The 20258-nt window shown below is 36.6% G+C and overlaps 2 protein-coding genes across 2 annotated transcripts in view; one reads left to right on the top strand and one right to left on the bottom strand.

Annotated features, from left to right (window-relative positions):
- Nucleotides 1-16973, top strand: part of NECAB1 (N-terminal EF-hand calcium binding protein 1) — a 201341-nt gene extending 184368 nt beyond the window's left edge. The window contains exons 11-13 of the mRNA XM_045981674.1: nucleotides 8532-8609; nucleotides 9916-10007; nucleotides 13167-16973. Of these exons, the coding sequence (XP_045837630.1) occupies nucleotides 8532-8609; nucleotides 9916-10007; nucleotides 13167-13192 (196 nt within the window). The 3' untranslated portion in view covers nucleotides 13193-16973. The remainder of the gene's footprint in view (nucleotides 1-8531; nucleotides 8610-9915; nucleotides 10008-13166) is intronic.
- Nucleotides 16504-20258, bottom strand: part of C1H8orf88 (chromosome 1 C8orf88 homolog) — a 38709-nt gene continuing 34954 nt past the window's right edge. The window contains exons 5-6 of the mRNA XM_045981687.1: nucleotides 18839-18945; nucleotides 16504-16632 (exon numbers count right to left, since the gene is read on the bottom strand). Of these exons, the coding sequence (XP_045837643.1) occupies nucleotides 16609-16632; nucleotides 18839-18945 (131 nt within the window). The 3' untranslated portion in view covers nucleotides 16504-16608. The remainder of the gene's footprint in view (nucleotides 16633-18838; nucleotides 18946-20258) is intronic.

Raw genomic sequence — 20258 nt, 5'->3', positions numbered from 1 at the left:
ACGTTTGTATCTTTAGGGTAAATACCCAGTAGTGCAATTGCTGGGTCATGGGGTAGCTCTATTTTCAACTTTTTGAGGAACCTCCATGCTATTTGCCAAAGTGGTTGCACCAGCTTGCATTCCCAACAGTGTAGGAGGGTTCCCCTTTCTCCACATCCTCATCAGCATCTGTAATTTCCTGACTTGTTCATTTTAGCCATTCTGACTGGTGTGAGGTGGTATCTTATTATGGTTCTGATTTGTATTTCCCTGATGCCGAGTGATGTGGAGCATTTTTTCATGTGTCTGTTGGCCATCTGGATGTCTTCTTTGCAGAAATGTCTGTTCAAAAAAAAAAAGAAATGTCTGTTCATGTCCTCTGCCCATTTCTTAATTGGATTATTTGTTCTTTGGGTGTTGAGTTTGCTAAGCTGTTTATAGATTTTGGATACTAGCCCTTTATCTGATATGTCGTTTACAAATATCTTCTCTCATTCTGTCGGTTGTCTTTTGGTTTTGTTAACTGTGTCCTTTGCTGCGCAAAAGCTTTTGATCTTGATGAAATCCCAATAGTTCATTTTTGCCCTTGCTTCCCTTGCCTTTGGCAATGGTTCTAGGAAGAATTTGCTGCAGCTGAGGTCGAAAAGGTTGCTGTCTGTGTTCTCCTCAAGGATTTTGATGGATTCCTCTCTCACATTGCGGTCCTTCATCCATTTTGAGTCTATTTTCGTGTGTGATGTAAGGAAATGGTCCAATTTCATTTTTCTGCATGTGGCCGTCCAATTTTCCCAACACCATTTGTTGAATAGGCTGTCTTTTTTCCATTGGACATTCTTTCCTGCTTTGTCGAAGATTAGTTGACCATAGAGTTGAGGGTCGATTTCTGGACTCTCTATTCTGTTCCATTGATCTATATGTCAGTTTTTGTGCCAGTACCATACTGTCTTGATGATGACAGCTTCGTAATAGAGCTTGAAGTCTGGAATTGTGATGCCACCAACTTTGGCTTTCTTTTTCAATATTCTTTTGGCTATTCAAGGTCTTTTCTGGTTCCATATAAATTTTAGGATTATTTGTTCCATATCTTTGAAAAAAATGGGTGGTATTTTGATAGGGGTTGCATTAAATGTGTAGATTGCTTTAGGTAGCATAGACATTTTTACAATATTTGTTCTTCCAATCCAGGAGCATGGAACGTTTTTCCATTTCTTTGTGTCTTCCTCAATTTCTTTCATGAGTACTTTATAGTTTTCTACGTATAGATTCTTTGCCTCTTTGGTTAGGTTTATTCCTAGGTATCTTGTCGTTTTGGGTGCAATTGTAAATAGGATTGACTCCTTAATTTCTCTTTCTTCTGTCTTCTTGTTGGTGTAAAGAAATTCCACTTATTTCTGTGCATTGATTTTATATCCTGACACTTTACTGAATTCCTGTACAAGTTCTAGCAGTTTTGGAGTGGAGTCTTTTGGGTTTTCCACATATAGTATCATATCATCTGCAAAGAGTGATAGTTTGACTTCTTCCTTGCCTATTTGGATCCTTTAGTTTCTTTTTGTTGTCTGATTGCTGAGGCTAGGACTTCTAGTAGTATGTTGAATAGCAGTGGTGATAATGGACATCCCTGCCATGTTCCTGACCTTAGCAGAAAAGCTTTCAGTTTTTCTCCATTGAGAATGATATTTGCAGTGGGTTTTTCACAGATGGCTTTGAAGATATTGAGGTATGTGCCCATATCCCTACACTTTGAAGAGTTTTGATCAGGAAGGGTGCTGTACTTTTTCAGCATCTTTTGAAAGTATCATATGGTTCTTGTTTTTTCTTTTATTAATGTATTGTATCACATTGATTGATTTGCGGATGTTGAACCAAACTTGCAGCCCTGGAATAAATCCCACTTGGTCGTGGTGAATAATCCTTTTAATGTACTGTTGTATCGTATTGGCTAGTATTTTGGTGAGAATTTTTGCATCTGTGTTCATCAAGGATATTGGTCTATAATTCTCTTTTTTGATGGGATCCTTGTCTGGTTTGGGGATCAAGGTGATGCTGGCCTCATACAATGAGTTTGGAAGTTTCCCTTCCATTTCTATTTTTTGGAACAGTTTCAGGAGAATAGGAATTAATTCTTCTTTAAATGTTTGGTAGAATTCACCTGGGAAGCCGTCTGGCCCTGGGCTCTTGTTTGTTGGGAGATTTTTGATGACTGTTTCAATCTCCTTACTGGTTATGGGTCTGTTCAGGTTTTCTATTTCTTCTTGGTTCAGTTGTGGTGGTTTATATGTCTCTAGGAATGCATCCATTTCTTTCAGATTGTCACATTTGTTGGTGTAGAGTTGCTCATAGTATGTTCTTATAATTGTATTTCTTTGATGTTGGTTGTGTTCTTTTCTCTTTCATTCATGATTTTATTTATTTAGGTCCTTTCTCTCTCTCTCTCTCTCTCTCTTTTTTTTTTTTTTTTTTTTTTGATAAAACTGGCCAGGGGTTTATCAATCTTATTAATTCTTTCAAAGAGCCAGCTTCTAGTTTCATTGATTTGTTCTATTGTTTTTTTGGTTTCTATTTCATTGATTTCTGCTCTGATCTTTATGATTTCTCTTTTCCTGCTGGGTTTAGGCTTTCTTTCTTGTTCTTTCTCTAGCTCCTTTAGGTGTAGGGTTAGGTCGTGTATTTGAGATCTTTTTTCTTTCTTGAGAAAGGCTTGTACTGCTATATATTTTCCTCTCAGGACTGCCTTTGCTGTGTCCCACAGATTTTGAACCATTGTATTGCCTGACTGTTACTGTATATCGTCTCTGTTCCTTTCTGATCTACTACTTTTAGGCTCTCTCTTTGCTTAGAGGACCTTTTTCAATACTTCCTGTAAAGGTGGTTTGGTGTTTGCAAATTCTTTCAGTTTTTGTTTGTCCTGGAAGCTTTTGATCTCTCCTTCTATTTTCAATGATAGCCTAGCTGGATAGAGTATTCTTGGCTGCATGTTTTTCTCGTTTAGTGCTCTGAATATATCATGCCAGCTCTTTCTGGCCTGCCAGGTCTCTGTGGATAAGTCTGCTGCCAATCTAATATTTTTACCTTTGTATGTTACAGACTTCTTTTCCCAGGCTGCTTTCAGGATTTTCTCTTTGTCACTAAGACTTGTCAATTTTACTACTAGGTGACGGGGTGTGGACCTATTCTTGTTGATTTTGAGGGGGGTTCTCTGCACCTCCTGGATTTTGATGCTTGTTCCCTTTGCCATATTAGGGGAATTCTCTCCAATAATTCTCTCCAATATACCTTCTGCTCCCCTCTCTCTTTCTTCTTCTTCTGGAATCCCAATTATTCTAATGTTGTTTCATCTTATGGTTTCACTTATCTCTCAAATTCTCCCCCTGTGATCCAATATTTGTTTGTCTCTCTTTTGCTCAGCTTCTTTATTCTCTGTCATTTGGTCTTCTATATCACTAATTCTTTCTTCTGCCTCGTTTATCCTAGCAGTAAGAGCCTCCATTTTTTACTGCACCTCATTAATAGCTTTTTTGATTTCAACTTGGTTAGATTTAGTTCTTTTATTTCTCCAGAAAGGGCTTTTATCTCTCTGGAGAGGGTTTCTGTAGTTTCTTCTATGCCTTTTTCGAGCCTGGCTAGAACCTTGAGAATTGTCATTCTGAACTCTAGATCTGACATATTACCAATGTCCCTATTGATTAGGTCTCTAACCCTCAGTACTGCGTCTTGTTCTTTTTTTTTGTGAATTTTTTCGCCTTGTCATTTTGTCCAGATAAGAATATATGAATGAGCAAATAAAATACTAAAAGGGTGGCAAAGACCCCAGGGAAATGTGCTCTAGCCAAATCAGAAGAGACCCCAAATTGTGGGAGGGAAAAGGGGGATAAAAAGTTCAGAAAAAAAAAAATTTAAAAAAGAAAACAAAGACAAAATATAAGAAAGGAAAAAAAAAAATATATATATATATATATTAGACTGGTGACTAGAACAGGGTCACCCACTTAATTTGGGGAGTATTTTGGTCTCTTAGAAGAAACTACCTCCCAAAATTTTAAAGAATTAAAAACATATATAAGGGTAAACACAGTGAAGGGATGGAATATGCCTATAAAGATGAAAAAAATTTATTTTTTTAAGTTCTAAAAAAGGAATTGATAAAGTAATTTGGTTGGGAGAATAAAAAAGAAAATGGAGAGAATTTTCTTGGGTTGGAGACTAGAACAAGACCGCAGCTAGATTTAGGGTATATTTTGATCTATTAGAAGTTGTACCCCACATTTTTTAGAAGAAAAAACCCTATGTGTATACAAAAAATAAAGTTAGATACAATGAAGGTTAAAAGATAATACTGAAGGTTCAAAAAAGATTATTTTTTTATGAAAGATATTGTTAAACTAGTTAAAAAGATGTTAAAAGAGGAAAGGGTAAAAGTTTAAAAAAAAATTTAGCAGAAGAAAAAAAATTAACTGCAAGACTAAACAATCATGGGGAGAAAGCCATGAATTCCATGCTTTGCTTTCTCCTCCTCTGGAATTCCGCTGTTCTCCTTGGTAAGTGAACTTGGTCTTGGCTGGATTTCTTGTTGATCTTCGGAAGGGCGGGGGGGCTGTTGTAGTGATTCTCAAGTGTCTTTGCTGGAGGTGGAATTGCACTGCCCTTACCAGGGGCTCAGCTAAGTAATCCGCTCGGGTTCGCTTTCGGGAGCTTTTGTCCCCTGAACGCTTTCCGTAGAGTTCTGGAGGACAGGAATGAAAATGGCGGCCTCCTAGTCTCCGGCCCGGAGGAGCCGAGAGCTCGGGGCCCCACTCCTCAGTGCGCCCTCAGAGAAAAGCGTTCAAACATTCCTGTCTCCCTGGCCTCCAGCTGCGCTCTGAGCTCACCCAGCCTGCAACCAATTCAAGGTAACCCCGAGCTGAAAGCTCACTCCTCGGCTCTCTTCCCCGCTCTAATACCTTCCAGCTCTGTGACACTCAGACACCCCCAATCCTTCTGTGCCACCGTGAGACCTGGGGCCATGCTGACCCCGCGTGGGCTTCACCCCAGTTTAGCCTCTGGAGCAATGTCCCTCAGTGGAACAGACTTTTAAAAGTCCTGATTTAGTGCTCCGTTCTTCCGCCACTTGCCAGGAGCCGGCCCCTCCCCCGCGGTCTATCTTCCTGTCGCTTTGGATTCACTTCTCCGCCAGTCCTACCTTTCAGAAAGTGGTCGATTTTCTGTTTCTAGAGTTGCTGTTCTTCTCTTCGCTCTCCCGTTGGATTTGTAGGTGTTTGCAATGTTTAGATAAGCTATCGAGCTGATCTCCTGCTACCTGATGTAGTCTCAGGCTGCTACTTCTCCGCCATCTTCTGTACTCCTTCTGTATCAGCATTTTGAGTGTATCACACCACTCCTTTCTGACCTGCAACCTTTTTGCTGAGAAATCAGCTGTTAGCTTTGTGTGGTTTCTTGCTGCTTTTAAAATCTGTTTTTTGCCATTTTAATTATTATGTGTCATGGTGTGGACCTTGGGTTGATTCCATTAGGGTCTTTCTGTGCTTTTTGGATCTAGATATCTGTTTCCTTATCTAGACTCAGGAAGTTTTCATTTATTATTTATTCAAATAAATTTTCTGCCCTGTTTTCGCTCTTCTCCTTCTGAGATCCCTATCATGTGAATGTTAGTACACTTGATGGTGTTGCTAAGATCCCTAAGTCTATATTAATTTTGTATCTTTTTTTCTCTTTCTCCTGTTCACCTTGATTTCTTTACATTACTGTCCTCCAAGTCACTGTTTTTCTGTTTCCTCTAGTCTATTCCATCTAAGGTATTTTTATTTCATTTACTGAGTTCATCTCTATTTTTTTATGTTTGTTTTTTTTTTTTCTCATTGTTAAGGGTCTCACCGATGTCCTCCACTCTTTTCTCATATCCACTGGTCAGTACTTTACGTTCTCCTTCAGGCATATTATCTCCATTTCAGTTAGGTCTCTGGCTGTGATTTTGTCCTATTCTTCCATGTGGAATGTGTTCCTTCGTCTCTTCATTTGTCTCTGTCTGTTTCTATGTATTAGGAAAGTCAGCTCTTCTGCTCCTGAAAGTAGTGACCCTATGAAAAAGAAGTCCTATAGTGTCCTGCAGTGCAGTGTGCCCTGTTCACCAGAACCTGGCACTTCACGGGTGTGTCCTGTTTGTGTTGAATGTACCCTACTGTTGTGATTGAGCCACTTTTTCCTTCAGTCCAGTCATCGCAATGGCTCTCTTTGCCTGTTTTCAGCCATAGTTTGGTCCTTGTGCTGTTAGTAAGCCAGTCTTGGGCCACCTTGGGCTTGAGTCAGACCAGGCATTTGCCAGAAATATAGTAACACTGAACTCAGGGCACTTTCACTCTTTTGTCTCCTGAGAAGTATTTGTTCATTGTTGAGCAGAGTCTGCAGTCAGACCAGATGTCTGCCCTCAGCACACTGCTGGAGCTGGAGCTGGACTGGTGTGTATGTGGTTCTTTCCCCCTTTCCCAGGGGCAGGCATCGCCTTGGGAGTGGTGCTGGCCTCCGGCAGAGCTTCTTGTACACAGCCAAGCTTATGGCTTTGCCTGGGATGGGCTCCATCCCAGGGTGGGGGGCAGATCTGCTGAAGTGCACAGGGGCTGAATGTGTGATATGAGCAAGATCTGTCCTGGTCTGCTGTGGGAGAGGCTTGCAGCCACCAGAACAAAGACAGGCCAAGTTGGAGAGGATGGATCTGCCTAAGTGCAGGATATGGGGTTGGGGTAGGGGGCTTGCTGGGCAAGATGCACAGTATTAGCAAGTTATGTAGGGATTGTCCATGCTGCCCTGGTTCCCACAGATAACTGTGTTTATACTGGAGAACAAGGGAGGGAAATGGCATCTGCCTGTTCCTGTGTTCCTGGAGAAGTCTGCCAAGGATCCCTGCCTCAAGCACATGCCCTGAAGTTAGTAAACAAGTATAGTTCAGGCATTTTTTCAAACTGCTGCTCCTTTGCTGTATCATCACGGGCCCATTGTTGTGCTCCTTAAGAGAAAATGAATCCCTCCAGGCTCTCCTAGAGCCAATCCTGCTGATTTTTAAAGTTCTAGGTTTTAAGACCCACTGACTGTAAGAATTCATGAAATTTGGCCTTATTTTCAAAGGCAAATTCATCTTCCCCTTGCAGGCTCCCCACTGTGAGGGTCTGTTTCTCCCTCTTCTCTACCCCTATGTGTCCCTCCCCTCTGCCAGCAGTCCAGTAGTCCATGGAGCGCCCAACAGTAGTCTTACCCTGTTAGATGTGGTCTCTTCTCTATATTTAGCTATGGAGAATCTGTTCTGCCAGTCTGTGGGTCATTTTTTGAGTTACTTACACTGAGGTGGCTGTCATCTAGTTCTGTCTGTGGGATGATGAATTTAGAGTCCTCATAATCTGCCATCTTCCCTGGAAGTCCCTGGAATTAATTTTTTAAAGGAATCTTTGTATTTGTCTCCCATCCTCCCATAAATTCATGAATCTGTCCCTCCTTTCTACCTTAATTTGGGTCTTTGTTATTACTAAGTGATTTCACCATCTTTCTAGCTTTTCTTCCTTTATTTACTGTTCTGCACGGGATAACTCACACCACCACCAGGATCTTTTAAAACCCACCTCTAACCCTGATATCTCTCTGTTTTAAACCCTTCAGTGGTTCTTCGTTGCTCCAAGATTAAATCCAGCCTTCATCCCAATGTGTCTTTTCAGCAGACCCCCCAATCCAGCACCTCCAAAACACATCACATAGCCTTTTAGCCACTCTCATGCTGGTCAGAGAGTTGCAAGGGACAAATCTGTCTGCCCTAAATTGGAAAAGCAAACAAACAAAAAAATGACAATTACGGCTACAATGTGGACGCTCAAAATTGAAAACTGAGGGGTGTGTGTGCGCGTGCGTGCGTGAGAGAGAGAGAGAGAGAGAACGAACTATGGGCACTGACAAACCAGAAACCTTGCAGCAGTCAACCCAAGGATGGGAGAAGGCCAGGAATTTGGAAAGAGCTATATGGAGGCAGACAGGATAGATTCAAAGAGCTGCACTTGAGGTCAAGTACAAATGCACGCATTCAACATTTTTTGGAACCATAAGACAACAGATACTCATGTCTATAATATACTGAGATGATTTTCATGATATCAAACCAGAAAATTTAAAAATTATGTCAAACAATACAGACATATTGAACTAATCAATTATTTACAAAACTTTCATTTTCATGCAGGCACCATAGGTGTTTTCCATATGAATAGGTAAGATTGTTTCATACCACATACAGAGACAATTAGAAAAATTAGTTTGCTTCTTGGGGCACCTGTGTGGCTGTCGGTTAAGCATTTGACTCTTGATTTCAGCTCGGGTCATGATCTCAGTGTCATACATCAAGTCCCATGTAGGGCTCTTTGCTCAGCGTGGGCCATGCTTGAGATTCTCTCCCTCTGCCTCTCCCTCCACTTGAGCTTGCTCACACACTCTCTCTCTCTAAAATAAATAACTAGAATCTTTAGTTTGCTTCTTGTCTTTAATTTCCCATGGCTACTTACACTTTTTCTTTTCCATTTCAGTATTTCCATACAGAAGCTTTCCAGTGAATCTCGGTACATTATTTATGAGTTTTGGGAGAACAGCAGTGTGTGGAATAGGTAAGTAACACCAGGCTTTTTTGGGGGGTGTGGCAAGGAGGGTGAAATATACATGATGTTTTTAGAACTTGTAGGAAAAGCTCTATTCCCTTTACCTCACCTTAAAATCTATCCCATTTATTCATTTTCCTAAATCCCACCCTTTTAAAAATTTATTTCTTGGATTAGAAACCCTTCTCTTCTTGAAGCACAAATATTTTTGGTAATGATCCTCCTTTAAGTATAACCATTTTACTGATGCTGTCAAGTAAGAGTTAGATATGGGTCGTGGGTATCTTAAGGACCAAGAAGTTGGGAGGACAAAGGACACAGAAAAGGAAGGATAAGAAAATAATTTTACTTTCTAATTTTTTATAAACTGTGGCATTTTACTTTACAGTAAAACTATAACAGTTAACACCATCATGGCTTAATTTTTCTAAATATCTTTAAACTGCAAAAAAAAATTAAAAAATCAACTTCTCTTGGTAACCATTCTATAGTGTATAATGTATATCAAACCATATTGTGCATGTTGTATGTAGATATTTGTCAGTTACTTCTCAACAAAGTTAAACCAATACACCTCTTTTAAATTAAGATAATTACAAATAGATAACATACAACTGGAAAAATGGGATGAAGAAAATTATTGCTATTGAGATTATATAGTACTAGTTCGTTTTAAATGGCAGAGAATACAGCCCTCTAGTAAGCCCATATTTAAGGTTTTAAATATGGTAATGAGAGTAATAGAATACCTGGAAATTTAGTTATACATATTTCACCTAAAAGTTTTATTTTTGTGACTGTTTTAAAACTATAATATATAATGACACCAATAGAATTTCAAACACAGAAGGGAGCTTTAAAGCCAACTTACTCAATTCTGTACTCTAGGCCTATGCTTTGAGATAGATGATTTTTCTTTTTTTCCCTAGAGAGAGAAAAATCTATAGTCTCTCTTCTTAGCTATCCTATTTTGAAATCATTCTGACAGCCAATATATTCTATTTTCTGTTTAAGCTACTTTCTGCAATTAAAGCCTTTCTCCTTTTATTTTCCATGGGAATTAATGTTCTTATTCTTATTAATTACATTAATATATAATTATTAATATATTATAATTTTATTATATATTCTTGAAGACTTTTAAAAGTCTTCAGAAATTTTTTCTGTTTTTTAAGGCCAAATAACCATAAAGTCTATATTCAGACACTTAATCCAAATCATTCAAAACCTTGCCACCGTGACTGAATTCGATCTGTTGCACTCTACTTAGATTATAAAAGAAACGCACAGCCTTAACCTGTAATTATTTATACAGCCACCTTCAGACAAATTATAGCAAGACATTCCAAAGAAGCAACGTGGACTTCTTGGAAACTCCAGAACTCACATCTACTATGCTAGTTCCTGGTAATTATCCTGATTTCAGTGCTTATATGCTTTTGTATTATCTTTTGCTTTTAAAAGATGTATTTCTTACCCTCAAACTTGATCAGTGGTGCTCTCTTTATTAGATCTTAAAACCTAAAAGTGGGAGGAGGAAACATCTATATAGTCTATTGTCTTTACTACTTAGTTGATCCTATTTGTATTCCTGGCTATATTAAACCTAGTATTAGTCATTTTTTTCTAGTCATGAGTCAAATCATGACATGTCCAAAAAATTTTATTCAGATGTTTTACCATATTATAATTAGTGTACTGAATAAATTTGAAATGTGTGACCCATAGATTGCAGATTAGAATTATGCTGGAAATATTTTTAATAGCTGTTAAAATATTATTTGTAATTGGACGAAAGCAAAATGGAAAGGGAAAAACTGAAATTGTCTAAGAAGTTTCACTTAGCCAAGGTTTAAGATAATTGAGAACAAAAATTCATTTGTTCATCTACCCTTCCAGTCACCAATTAAATATATTTACTGAGTGTTTTATGGGTTAGGTACTGAGGATACTGGGATGCTTAGCTTTACTAGTGCTAGTTCCAATTTTGAATAAACATTATGTTGGAAGCTAGAGAGAGTGCAAAGTAAAAATTCAGTCCCTTCCCATAAAATGCTGTTCAGTAGGAAAGACAAATGCTTGCAGAAAAAAAACGAGCTCCAGCATAACACAGTAGTTACAACTGGTGTCATAATATGCATGTGTATTTAGAGAAGGGATTGCTTTTTTACAGTTTTTTTTTTTTTTAAAAAAGAGATGACTCCGGAGTTGGAACTTAAAAGGTGAGTTGGACAAATAAAGATGGAAGAGACTTTGCTAGAAGTAAAATGTAGACATGAACAAATATAAGATATTAATGTTCTTGGCTAATTGGTACAAAGGTAAGAATAAGGCATAGGGCTTATACATGGCACATATAGATAGAGAAGAGAGTAGGAAATCAGGTTGAAAATATAATGAGTTTGAACTGAGTAATATGGATTCGTTAAAGGTTTTTGAGAGGCGTAGTGAATGCTCTAATCAGTAGGAACTGGCAGGAGGGAGAAAGGTGGATATCATGGAGAGGTGAGAGATTGGTCAGGTAGGGCAACAATCTAGGCCAGGAAAAAGAAGGCATCTGAACCAGGAGCTACCCAGAGAGAGTTCCCTTGCCAATACAGTTTTCAGGAGTTAACCATGGCAAGATATTTGAAGCCTGGGTTTAGTGAGAAAGGGTATAGATAAGAACAAATATCTGACAAAAGCATAGGAAAGCCTTTATTTAAAAGGGAAGGAAAAGCCTCTGTTATTAAGGAGACAGAGGGGAACCACTCAGAGGTGGAGAGTCAGAGTCGTCAATTAGCAAGGAAACTGGAAGAGAAATACCATGCAAGGCACAGTTCTTGTCACGGGCCTGTGTAGTGGGGTGGGACTGAAGAGAATGGGACTGAAACCTGGATTTGACAAGAGGTCAATGTTCAAGAGGACAGTTTTAATACAGTGGTAGGGTAGATTCCGATGGATTAGGGAATAAATTGAAAGTGAAAAGATAAATTCTAGAATTGAAGGTAGGTGAAGAGATGGGGGAGATCAGGTGTGAATGTTTTCCAGTCAGCAGTCTACCATATCTGCCTGAGCTTTAGGTATATACTTACTCTAGAGCTTAAGGACACGTTTATGGACTTAACAGAATTTCCCTTGCTTATATCTCAGATTTAATACTCAAATAAGAAAGCCATGAATATGGCTGAAATTTTTCTGTTCTCTTTCTCTCTCAGAGCATTCCCTAATTTGGAGAGAAAAGTTGGGCACAAATAATACTGGATCAATTCTTATTCTCAGAACCCAAATTAGTGCATTTTAATGCCCTTTTTGTTAATCTATTTTGCATTAATTTTCGTATCACATCTAATTTCAGCAGTGACCCCTGAAGTTTGGAAGAACAAAAAGAAAAGATAGGTCTGATTTCTAACACAATTTTTAAAATCTCCCTCAGGATTTTTAATATCTACTTGGGGCATCCTTTTCTTTTTTTGAATGTGGAAGTTTTATAAATTGCAACAGCAGACACACCTCTCTGGACAAACAGCTGGAATTAGCTTATAAATATTATTTAAAGTTTTAATGGCCATATGACTTCTACTAATATATTTTTTTAATTCAGTTTTCTCCTAATATTTTTAGTAACCAGTCTTAGGAATTTTATTTGTTATATGGATATGAAGGTTAAAAATAAAAACAATTAAAAGCAATTCAGCTGTACGTATTTAGACCTAAAATAAAAATCTGAAAAAAATACCTATTATAAAGAGATGGGTAGGTGTTTTTAATTTAACTCATAAATTATGATTTCTGATAAGACTGCTTTTTTATTAAGTTTCTAAGTGGTTTACCGAAGAAACATCTTAAGAAATATATTGCTATGGACTCTCAAATATCAAAATCATTCAAATGAGGCATATTGAAGTGCAGCCAAACAGGCCCACTAGCCATCATAAAATACCCAGACCAAAATATAAAGAATTCAGTCTGTGGAGCAGAATATCCCTTGGCAAATGAGAAAGGACTGTGGCTACAAGAAAAGATGATGTTACACGTGGAAGTTAAATCCTATTACCAACTAGTATATTTCTTAAATAGCTTTGCAAATTTCAGACCTTTCTATTTGTTTCTCACAGCATTCCATCAGTCTTACTTCTTTGCTATAGATTTAACTTTGGGATATTTATATTCACTGGGGAAAACATTTTCAACCTTACAACATAGATACACTATAAAATATTTAAAACACATCCAGTTGCTTCTACCCAATCTTTTGGAAATTATTATGTAAAAGTATCTTACATTCCCAAACTGCTGCCAGTACTGGGAGGATTAAAACAACATGATTTCATCTTCAGGGCATTTACAATCTCATTGCCAAGATAAGCTCCATTCATACATAACAAAGTATGACCAAGTGCCAAAAGACCTGGTACAAATATTGCATAAGAAGAGTTCAATCTTGGTGTAAATAGTGACCAACTTGAAAGTTAATTATGCAGACTAACGGTGGGTGGGAGAAAATAGTCTAAGAATGATTACACCTAGACTAACTTAGCCCTGGCAATTATTTTCATTTAATAATAGTTGTTTTTCTCTTTTCAGCTTCATGGTGGATCCTGAACAACTAGATGTTTCTAGACATTTTACGGTTCCAAGTGCAAAACAAGTATTCTTATTGAAAATGTGAATTAGAAAATTCTCTGCAGTTACTAATCTACTCTATACTTTTAATATATTTAAGATGTGCACTCTTCTAAAATGTCTTCTCTATCTTTTATGTGAAGTTAACCTAAATTTTTGAAGTTCACTATTCTCAGTCTTTGCTGTTTTGCTACATTGTAACCTAAACCCTTTAGTGGCAGAATCTTAATATGTGAAAAAAGTGTACACATAAAGGAAAAAAATTGTGAAAAAGAAATGATAAAAAATAATTGAAGTGGGAACTTTTAGAGTATCACTTCATAGGATAGTTTTTGTAGATTTGTCATAAACTATCAAGGTTAAATCAGTGTTTTGTCATTTTTAAGTAACTGATTTTCTGTGAAGTTTTTCTTTGGTAGTGCTCACTCCACTACCAATTCATGATCTTGTAAGTATTCACTTTACTGAAAAAGCTAATATGTGACCCAAAATGGTGTCCTTACGTGTAGAGAGAGCGAAAGAAGGTGCACAAAGAAAAGGCCACGCGAGGACACAGTAAGAAGGTACCAACAGCAAGCCAGAAGAGGCCTCAGAAGAAATCAGCCTTGGTAGCACCTTGATCTTGGACTTCCAGGCTCTAGAACTGTGAGAAAATACCTTTCTATTGTTTAAGCTAAAGAAAAAAAAAAAAGTTAATACATGAGCATACAGTAGTCTTGGCTGTAATCTATAGACTCTATATACCTATCATGTTACAAACTGGTTTTTCACAAGTGAACAATTCTGTGATAGGGTACCATTTGGTACTGTAACACCATTATGTCATTTATTATAGCATCATAATTATACATAAATTCAACAAATCAAAAAAATAGAATTTTACTTTGAGAAAATTTGATTCAAATTTTTTGGCAGATGAGCCAGAGGACTAATTTATTTCTGGAAAATAGACATTTGCATTTAAATAATAATTTCAAAATATTTAAATAATAAAATTTTAACCTAAGTAAATGAAGAAATACAAAACAAGCACAAAATGTTAAGAGCATTCCCTCTTGCCAGGGAAGATACTGGACAGAAAACCTTTTCCAGTTTTAACACTAGAATGACAATTTCACCAGAACAGTTGGTGTGTTCTGTGTACCTAGTACACTTTGCTATACAGGCTCATACAGTTTTAATAAAATATATTCCGATAAATGCTGCTAATAAAAATCCAGTGCATATTAAGTCTGTTACCCTGTTATTCTATAATCCAAATTCCTTTGAAACCACAGGTCTTCAAGGAAAAACTGTAAGGCATTTTTTTTTCTTTTACTGTTGGAAAACTCAGATTGAACTAAATTATATTTTTAAATATAAAATTTGACCTAAAGTATTTTCTCAAACGAATTAGCTTCTATCAAAGGTATACCTTTGTATATGCCTCAGTCCTCGTCCATCTAATTTTTTTCATAACTTCTACAAGACAATGGCAGTAAATTTTGTCATATACACACACACAGACACATATCTCTAGTCATTTCTAAAGATGACAAACACTATGAAACAACACCTGGCTCAACTCTTTTAATTTATATACAAAGCAGAGAACATTAATGGAGATGTACAATGATTACTCAAATAAGCTATACATATGTACAAAGGCAAACATAATAAAACAGACTTTGTAGTCTCACTCTGATTATATACAGTGACTTTTGACATAAAACTTCTTGAAAAGGTTGGTTATGAATGGTTTCAAAAAATACAAATTATAGCCAATCAAAACATATTTCAGTATTAGATTCAGAAAGTACCGAAGTCTTTTAAGTGTGAGGCAGTTTCCAAAGTACCATGGTGGTATAACTTTAAAAAGGTTTCTGCCCTCAATAACAGTGCTGAGCAGACGAGCTCTTTAGATTCCAAACTAGAATAAGTTCTATTACCATTTTTTTTTAATTAGAGTCCAAAAAAAAACCTTTGATAACAAGCAAGTAATAAAGCAAACCAATTTAATTATGGTAATACTGACCCCAGCTCTTATACAAATTATACATAAATTGTTATGTGTGTGTGTGTATATATATATGTATATACACACTGGACCCTATAGTAATATAAAGGGAAAATAGGACAAAAAATAAATCTGGGCCCTAGGTTAAAATGTATCATTTTTAAGTAACCCGTAAATTTATGGTTTTAGTGTATTCCCCTCCCCCCCCCCACCCTGGGGAGCGAAGTAATGAAAAGTAGTGTACTAAAACACCAAGATGGGAAGCCTACCATGGACTAAAGCTTGAATCCAGGTACAAAGCCCAAAGACCAGTGAAGAAAAAGGTACTGGTTTTAGGAGTTCAGAATTCAGTTTATGATCAACTTTCTGCCAAATGAGGGTCTTGAATGCCTTGCCCGTAGACCTGGGGATTTCTGAGAATAGAATTAGGGAGAGTTTACACTTACCTTTATATCAGCAATTTTTTTTTTGACACTATGCTGGAAGAAACTCTTTGTTTTCAATAGTAACATCCAGAGTGACAAAATGCAGGAGATTTATTATATAAAATTTCTAGGAGCTAAAAGCTTAGCCCCCAAATTCTTCATCCATACATGTTCTTGTCATAAGAAATTAAAGAATTAAAACTTAATGTACCTCAATTACTTGCAAATGCCTAAATCTTTCCTCTTTTGGAATAAAAATATCAGTATTAATTTGCAATTGCCTAACTTCTTCTGTTCATGGAGTCTGATTAGAGACAACAAGTAGCAGCTGTTTTTCACCTTGAGTTTCATTGTTTCCAAATTGTCAATCTCTGCTAGTAATCATGAATATTAAACAATTTTATCAAAAACCTAGAGACCAAAGAAATGCATGTTAAAATATTCTCCTTCCTGTCATTGAGAACTATGCATTGAACATCCTGGGTCATTTGAAGCCTCTGGAGAGATTGTAAAGATCCTTTCAGAGTGCTGGTATGAAATCAGTGGAAAACAGAACAAAAGCCAACTTTAGAAGCAACAAGAAATTATGTACCATATATACATCATAGCAAATACTTTATATTTGAGAATCTTTACAGCTTACATTTCCATTCCATTATTACAAGAGATGAAAAACAAAAAATTGCAAGTAGCATGCAAATTATAAATACAGCCTTCCCTACTAACCAAATTCTTACTTTCCAGTGTTACTTCCCAATTTATGCAGGAAACTGCCTGCAAAGCTGAAACTGATTAGAAAATTCTTTGTAGTTTAAAATATTTCTCATTTTAGGAGAAACCAAATACCCAACCATCAAAATTAAAAATAAACTGAATTGTCACAGTCCATTACAGTTATTGTTACTAGATCCACTTCATTTGTAGGTGTCCAAAATAGAAAATGAATAATTCTTTATCTTCAAATTCATTTGTTCTTAAAATGCTACTTAAAACTTTGGTGGTTTTCCTGTAACATAGAAGAAAAAGTTAATTTATCAATTAGATTGAAAAGATACAGTTTTTACTACTTAGTTTTATCAAACCAAATACTGTGATCCTATTAAGTGTTTACAGATCTTAAATGCATGTTACTATACAAAGTATTAAAGTAACTGGAATTTGTCAGAACAGTTCTATGTTTAAAAAAATATGTAATTCATTTTTAAATATATTAGATTGTATTCCAAACCTGTTCTGTTTTTGTGGTACCTGGCTTGTTCAAAATAATGTGTCTGTCTAAATTTTATTTACAAAATAAAATATTAGAGATGAAATAGGTCTGCAAATGAAAAAAATGACCATATTTTATATAGCATTCAAGTTTAGATTTATTCATATATATGCCTACGATTTTTTTCTGAACAGGTAGGATAATTTGAACATTAAGAACATCTCTTGGGGGGCACCTGGGTGGTTCAGTGGGTTAAGCCTCTGCCTTCAACTCGGGTCATGATCTCAGGGTCCTGGATCGAGCCCCACATCAGGCTCTCTGCTCAGCGGGGAGCCTGCTTCCTCCTCTCTCTCTGCCTGCCTCTCTGCTTACTCGTGATCTCTGTCAAATAAATGAATAAATCTTAAAAAAAAAAAACAACAGAACATCTCTCGGTGCGCCTGGGTAGCTCAGTGGGTTAAGCCTCTGCCTTCGGCTCAGGTCATGGTCTCAAGCCCCGCATCAGGCTCTCTGTTCAGCAGGGAGCCTGCTTCCCCCCCTCTCTCTGCCTACTTGTGATCTCTCTCTCTCTCTGTCAAATAAATAAATAAAATTAAAAAAAATTCTCATAATAAAATATTCCTGTGTGCAAGGTATTATGAAAAAAAAAAAATTTCTGACTGAACTGACTACAGTTCTACAAGTTTGGAATTTTAAAAAGAGGTTTTGTATTCCAAATGGTTGGAAAGCACAGGAGAGGTTACGTCTCCCATATGAGCCATTCTCAACATACTTATATTTTGAGTTCATCTCAATAGAATACTTTTACCCACATAACAAAGATTGTGAAAACTTTAAAGTCAAATTCTAGTCAAAATGGAAGTAAAGGCAATTTACTAAGTGCATATTAAGCACTAAGTACTATTCAAGTCCTGCTATACATTATCAACCTCATCTGCAATCACAAAACTAAGGTTTCAAGGTTAAATGACTTAAGTTTGAACAGTGTACTAATGCAAAAGGTGAAGCTACATTTTGAAGCCAAGTCTGATATCAATACTCCTGTTGTTTCCAATCAATGTGCTGAAAGATAGGTATATTTATTGTATTTATTTTGATGAAATCTGATGCAATGACACAAATATGAGACACTAAGAACAGCAAAAACACACTGAAGAATAAGTGGGGTGACTTGTTTTACTATGTAAAAAGACCAATTGAGAAGAGTAATAGCCTAGAAACACACCACACATATATTGCCACAAGGGTGGCAGAGGACTATTCTTTCAGTAAATAATGCTAGGATGACTGGATATCCAGTAGAAAAAAATAAAACTTGACCCCTACTTTACATCATAAAGTAAATCAACTGCAGATGGATTATAGAACTTAAAAACAATAGAATTTTTAGGCTCCTTATCTTTCAATGCAAAAAAATATTTCTTAAAATATAATTCCATTCTATTTCTTGGCCAGAGTGGTAATTACTTATAGTAATTAGTTATATTATACATGTAATGAAAATTTAGGATGGGAAATTAGAGAATCGATTCCATTTACTATAGCACCAAGAACCATAAGACACCTTGGAATAAACATAACCAAGAGGTAAAGGACCTGGACTCAAGGAACTACAGAACACTCATGAAAGAAATTAAAGAAGACACCAAAAGATGTAAAAGCATTCCATGCTCATGGATCAGAAGACTAAACATTGTTAAAATGTCTATACTGCCCAGCGCAATCTATACTTTCAATGCCATCCCGATCAAAATTTTACCGGCATTTTTCAAAGTCCTGGAATGAACAATCCTAAAATTTGTATGGAACCAGAAAAGACACTGAACTGCTAGGGAAATGTTGAAAAAGAAAAAAAAAAAAGCTGGGGTTATATTATACATTTAGATTTATGTACTTTTCTGAATTATATTCCACAATAAAATTAAAAATCTAGGGAAAGAATCCAGTGAAAATACTAAAGACAAATATTTTAGAATTAATATAAAATTAGGAAACTACTTACTGGTTTTTGAAGTACAATGGGATGATCAGGCAGAAAGTCTGGTTTTTTTCTGCAGATGGAAACACTTGAGAGCTTCAACAGGAAATCTCTGCTGTATTTAATTCTCTCTATAGATATTAAACATCAGATGTAATGTTATTAAATAACTCTCCCAGAACACTTTTTGGCTCATTGTTTTCTGACTGTCCCTTAATAATCCATTATTTTATAAAATGATGAGTAGTTTCTATGCAAAAGAGAAGCAAAAAATTTTGACAAGTCGCTACTGCTTCCTTTTTTCCTTTTACATGGAAAGTAAGCCAAGTAATCAAGGAAAAATGGGAGAAAGAGAAACATTTCAGAAAATCAGTATTGGATGGTTTCTTTCATCTGGTTATTCATATCTAGTGAAGGGATCTTAAAAAGTTTAATGGCAGTAATATGTGTTGGGCAATTCTGATCCTGTCAAAATAGAACCCCAATAAGCCTGTCTAGTCTTCATATTAATTTACTTAAAATGTAATACAATCAAAATAAATTCAAGAAAAATTTATTGTACATCTATACATCAGAGTTGTGCTAGGTAATGGTGAAAAAGATCCAAGACAGGGTCCCTATCTTTAAAGGAGAATAAAAACAATGCTTCAAATACCTGCATATTTCTTATCAGAAACTATCACCATAAAAGATCACTTGCTGAGCCAGAAACAGCAGAGCAGTATCTTTAAAGTGCTAATAGAAAAGAAGGACAAGCTAGAATTCCATACTGTGAAACAGCAACAAAAAAATCTACCGGTTTCCATCCCTGGTTCCTTGCACAAAGCTCCTAAAACCCTTGTAATTTTGTTAAATGATAAGAATACTTGGAGCATCTTTTGTTCCAGTATTTGGTTTTTTACCCTACTTCCTGACATATAGCTCTTAAATCCCTTGGATTTTCCCGAGTGAAAGAAATGCCCTTCGTTCTAATGAAGTGACTTCTGGTGGCCTTCTGGACAGAGGCTGGTCAACAAAAAGATCAAGCCATGATTAGAAGCTTGAGACTTTCAGTCCCACCTCCAACTCTTCCTAGAAGGCGAAGGGTTGGAGACCGAGTTAATGATTAATCATGCCACATGATGATGCCTCCATAAAAATCCCCGAAATACGGGGTATGGAGAACTTCTGGGTTGAGGAACACATCCATGTACCCAGAGGGTGGCACACTCCAATTCCACGGGGATAGAAGCTCCAGCACGTGGGACCCTTCTAGACTTCACGCCTACATATCTCTTCCTTCATTTGTATCCTTTATCATATCTTTTATTATATAATAAACTGGTTAAGTGTTTTCCCTAAGATCTGTGAGCTGTTCTAGCAAATGATCAAATCCAAGAAGGGAGACTTAACCTCTAATTTAGAAGTTTTGAGTAATCTGGGGACCTACTACTTACAACTGTCA

This window comes from Meles meles, chromosome 1, assembly GCF_922984935.1.
Source record: "Meles meles chromosome 1, mMelMel3.1 paternal haplotype, whole genome shotgun sequence".
Lineage (NCBI taxonomy): Eukaryota > Metazoa > Chordata > Mammalia > Carnivora > Mustelidae > Meles > Meles meles.
Note: the sequence above shows the minus strand (reverse complement) of the source record. Positions and strands in the feature narration are given on the sequence as shown.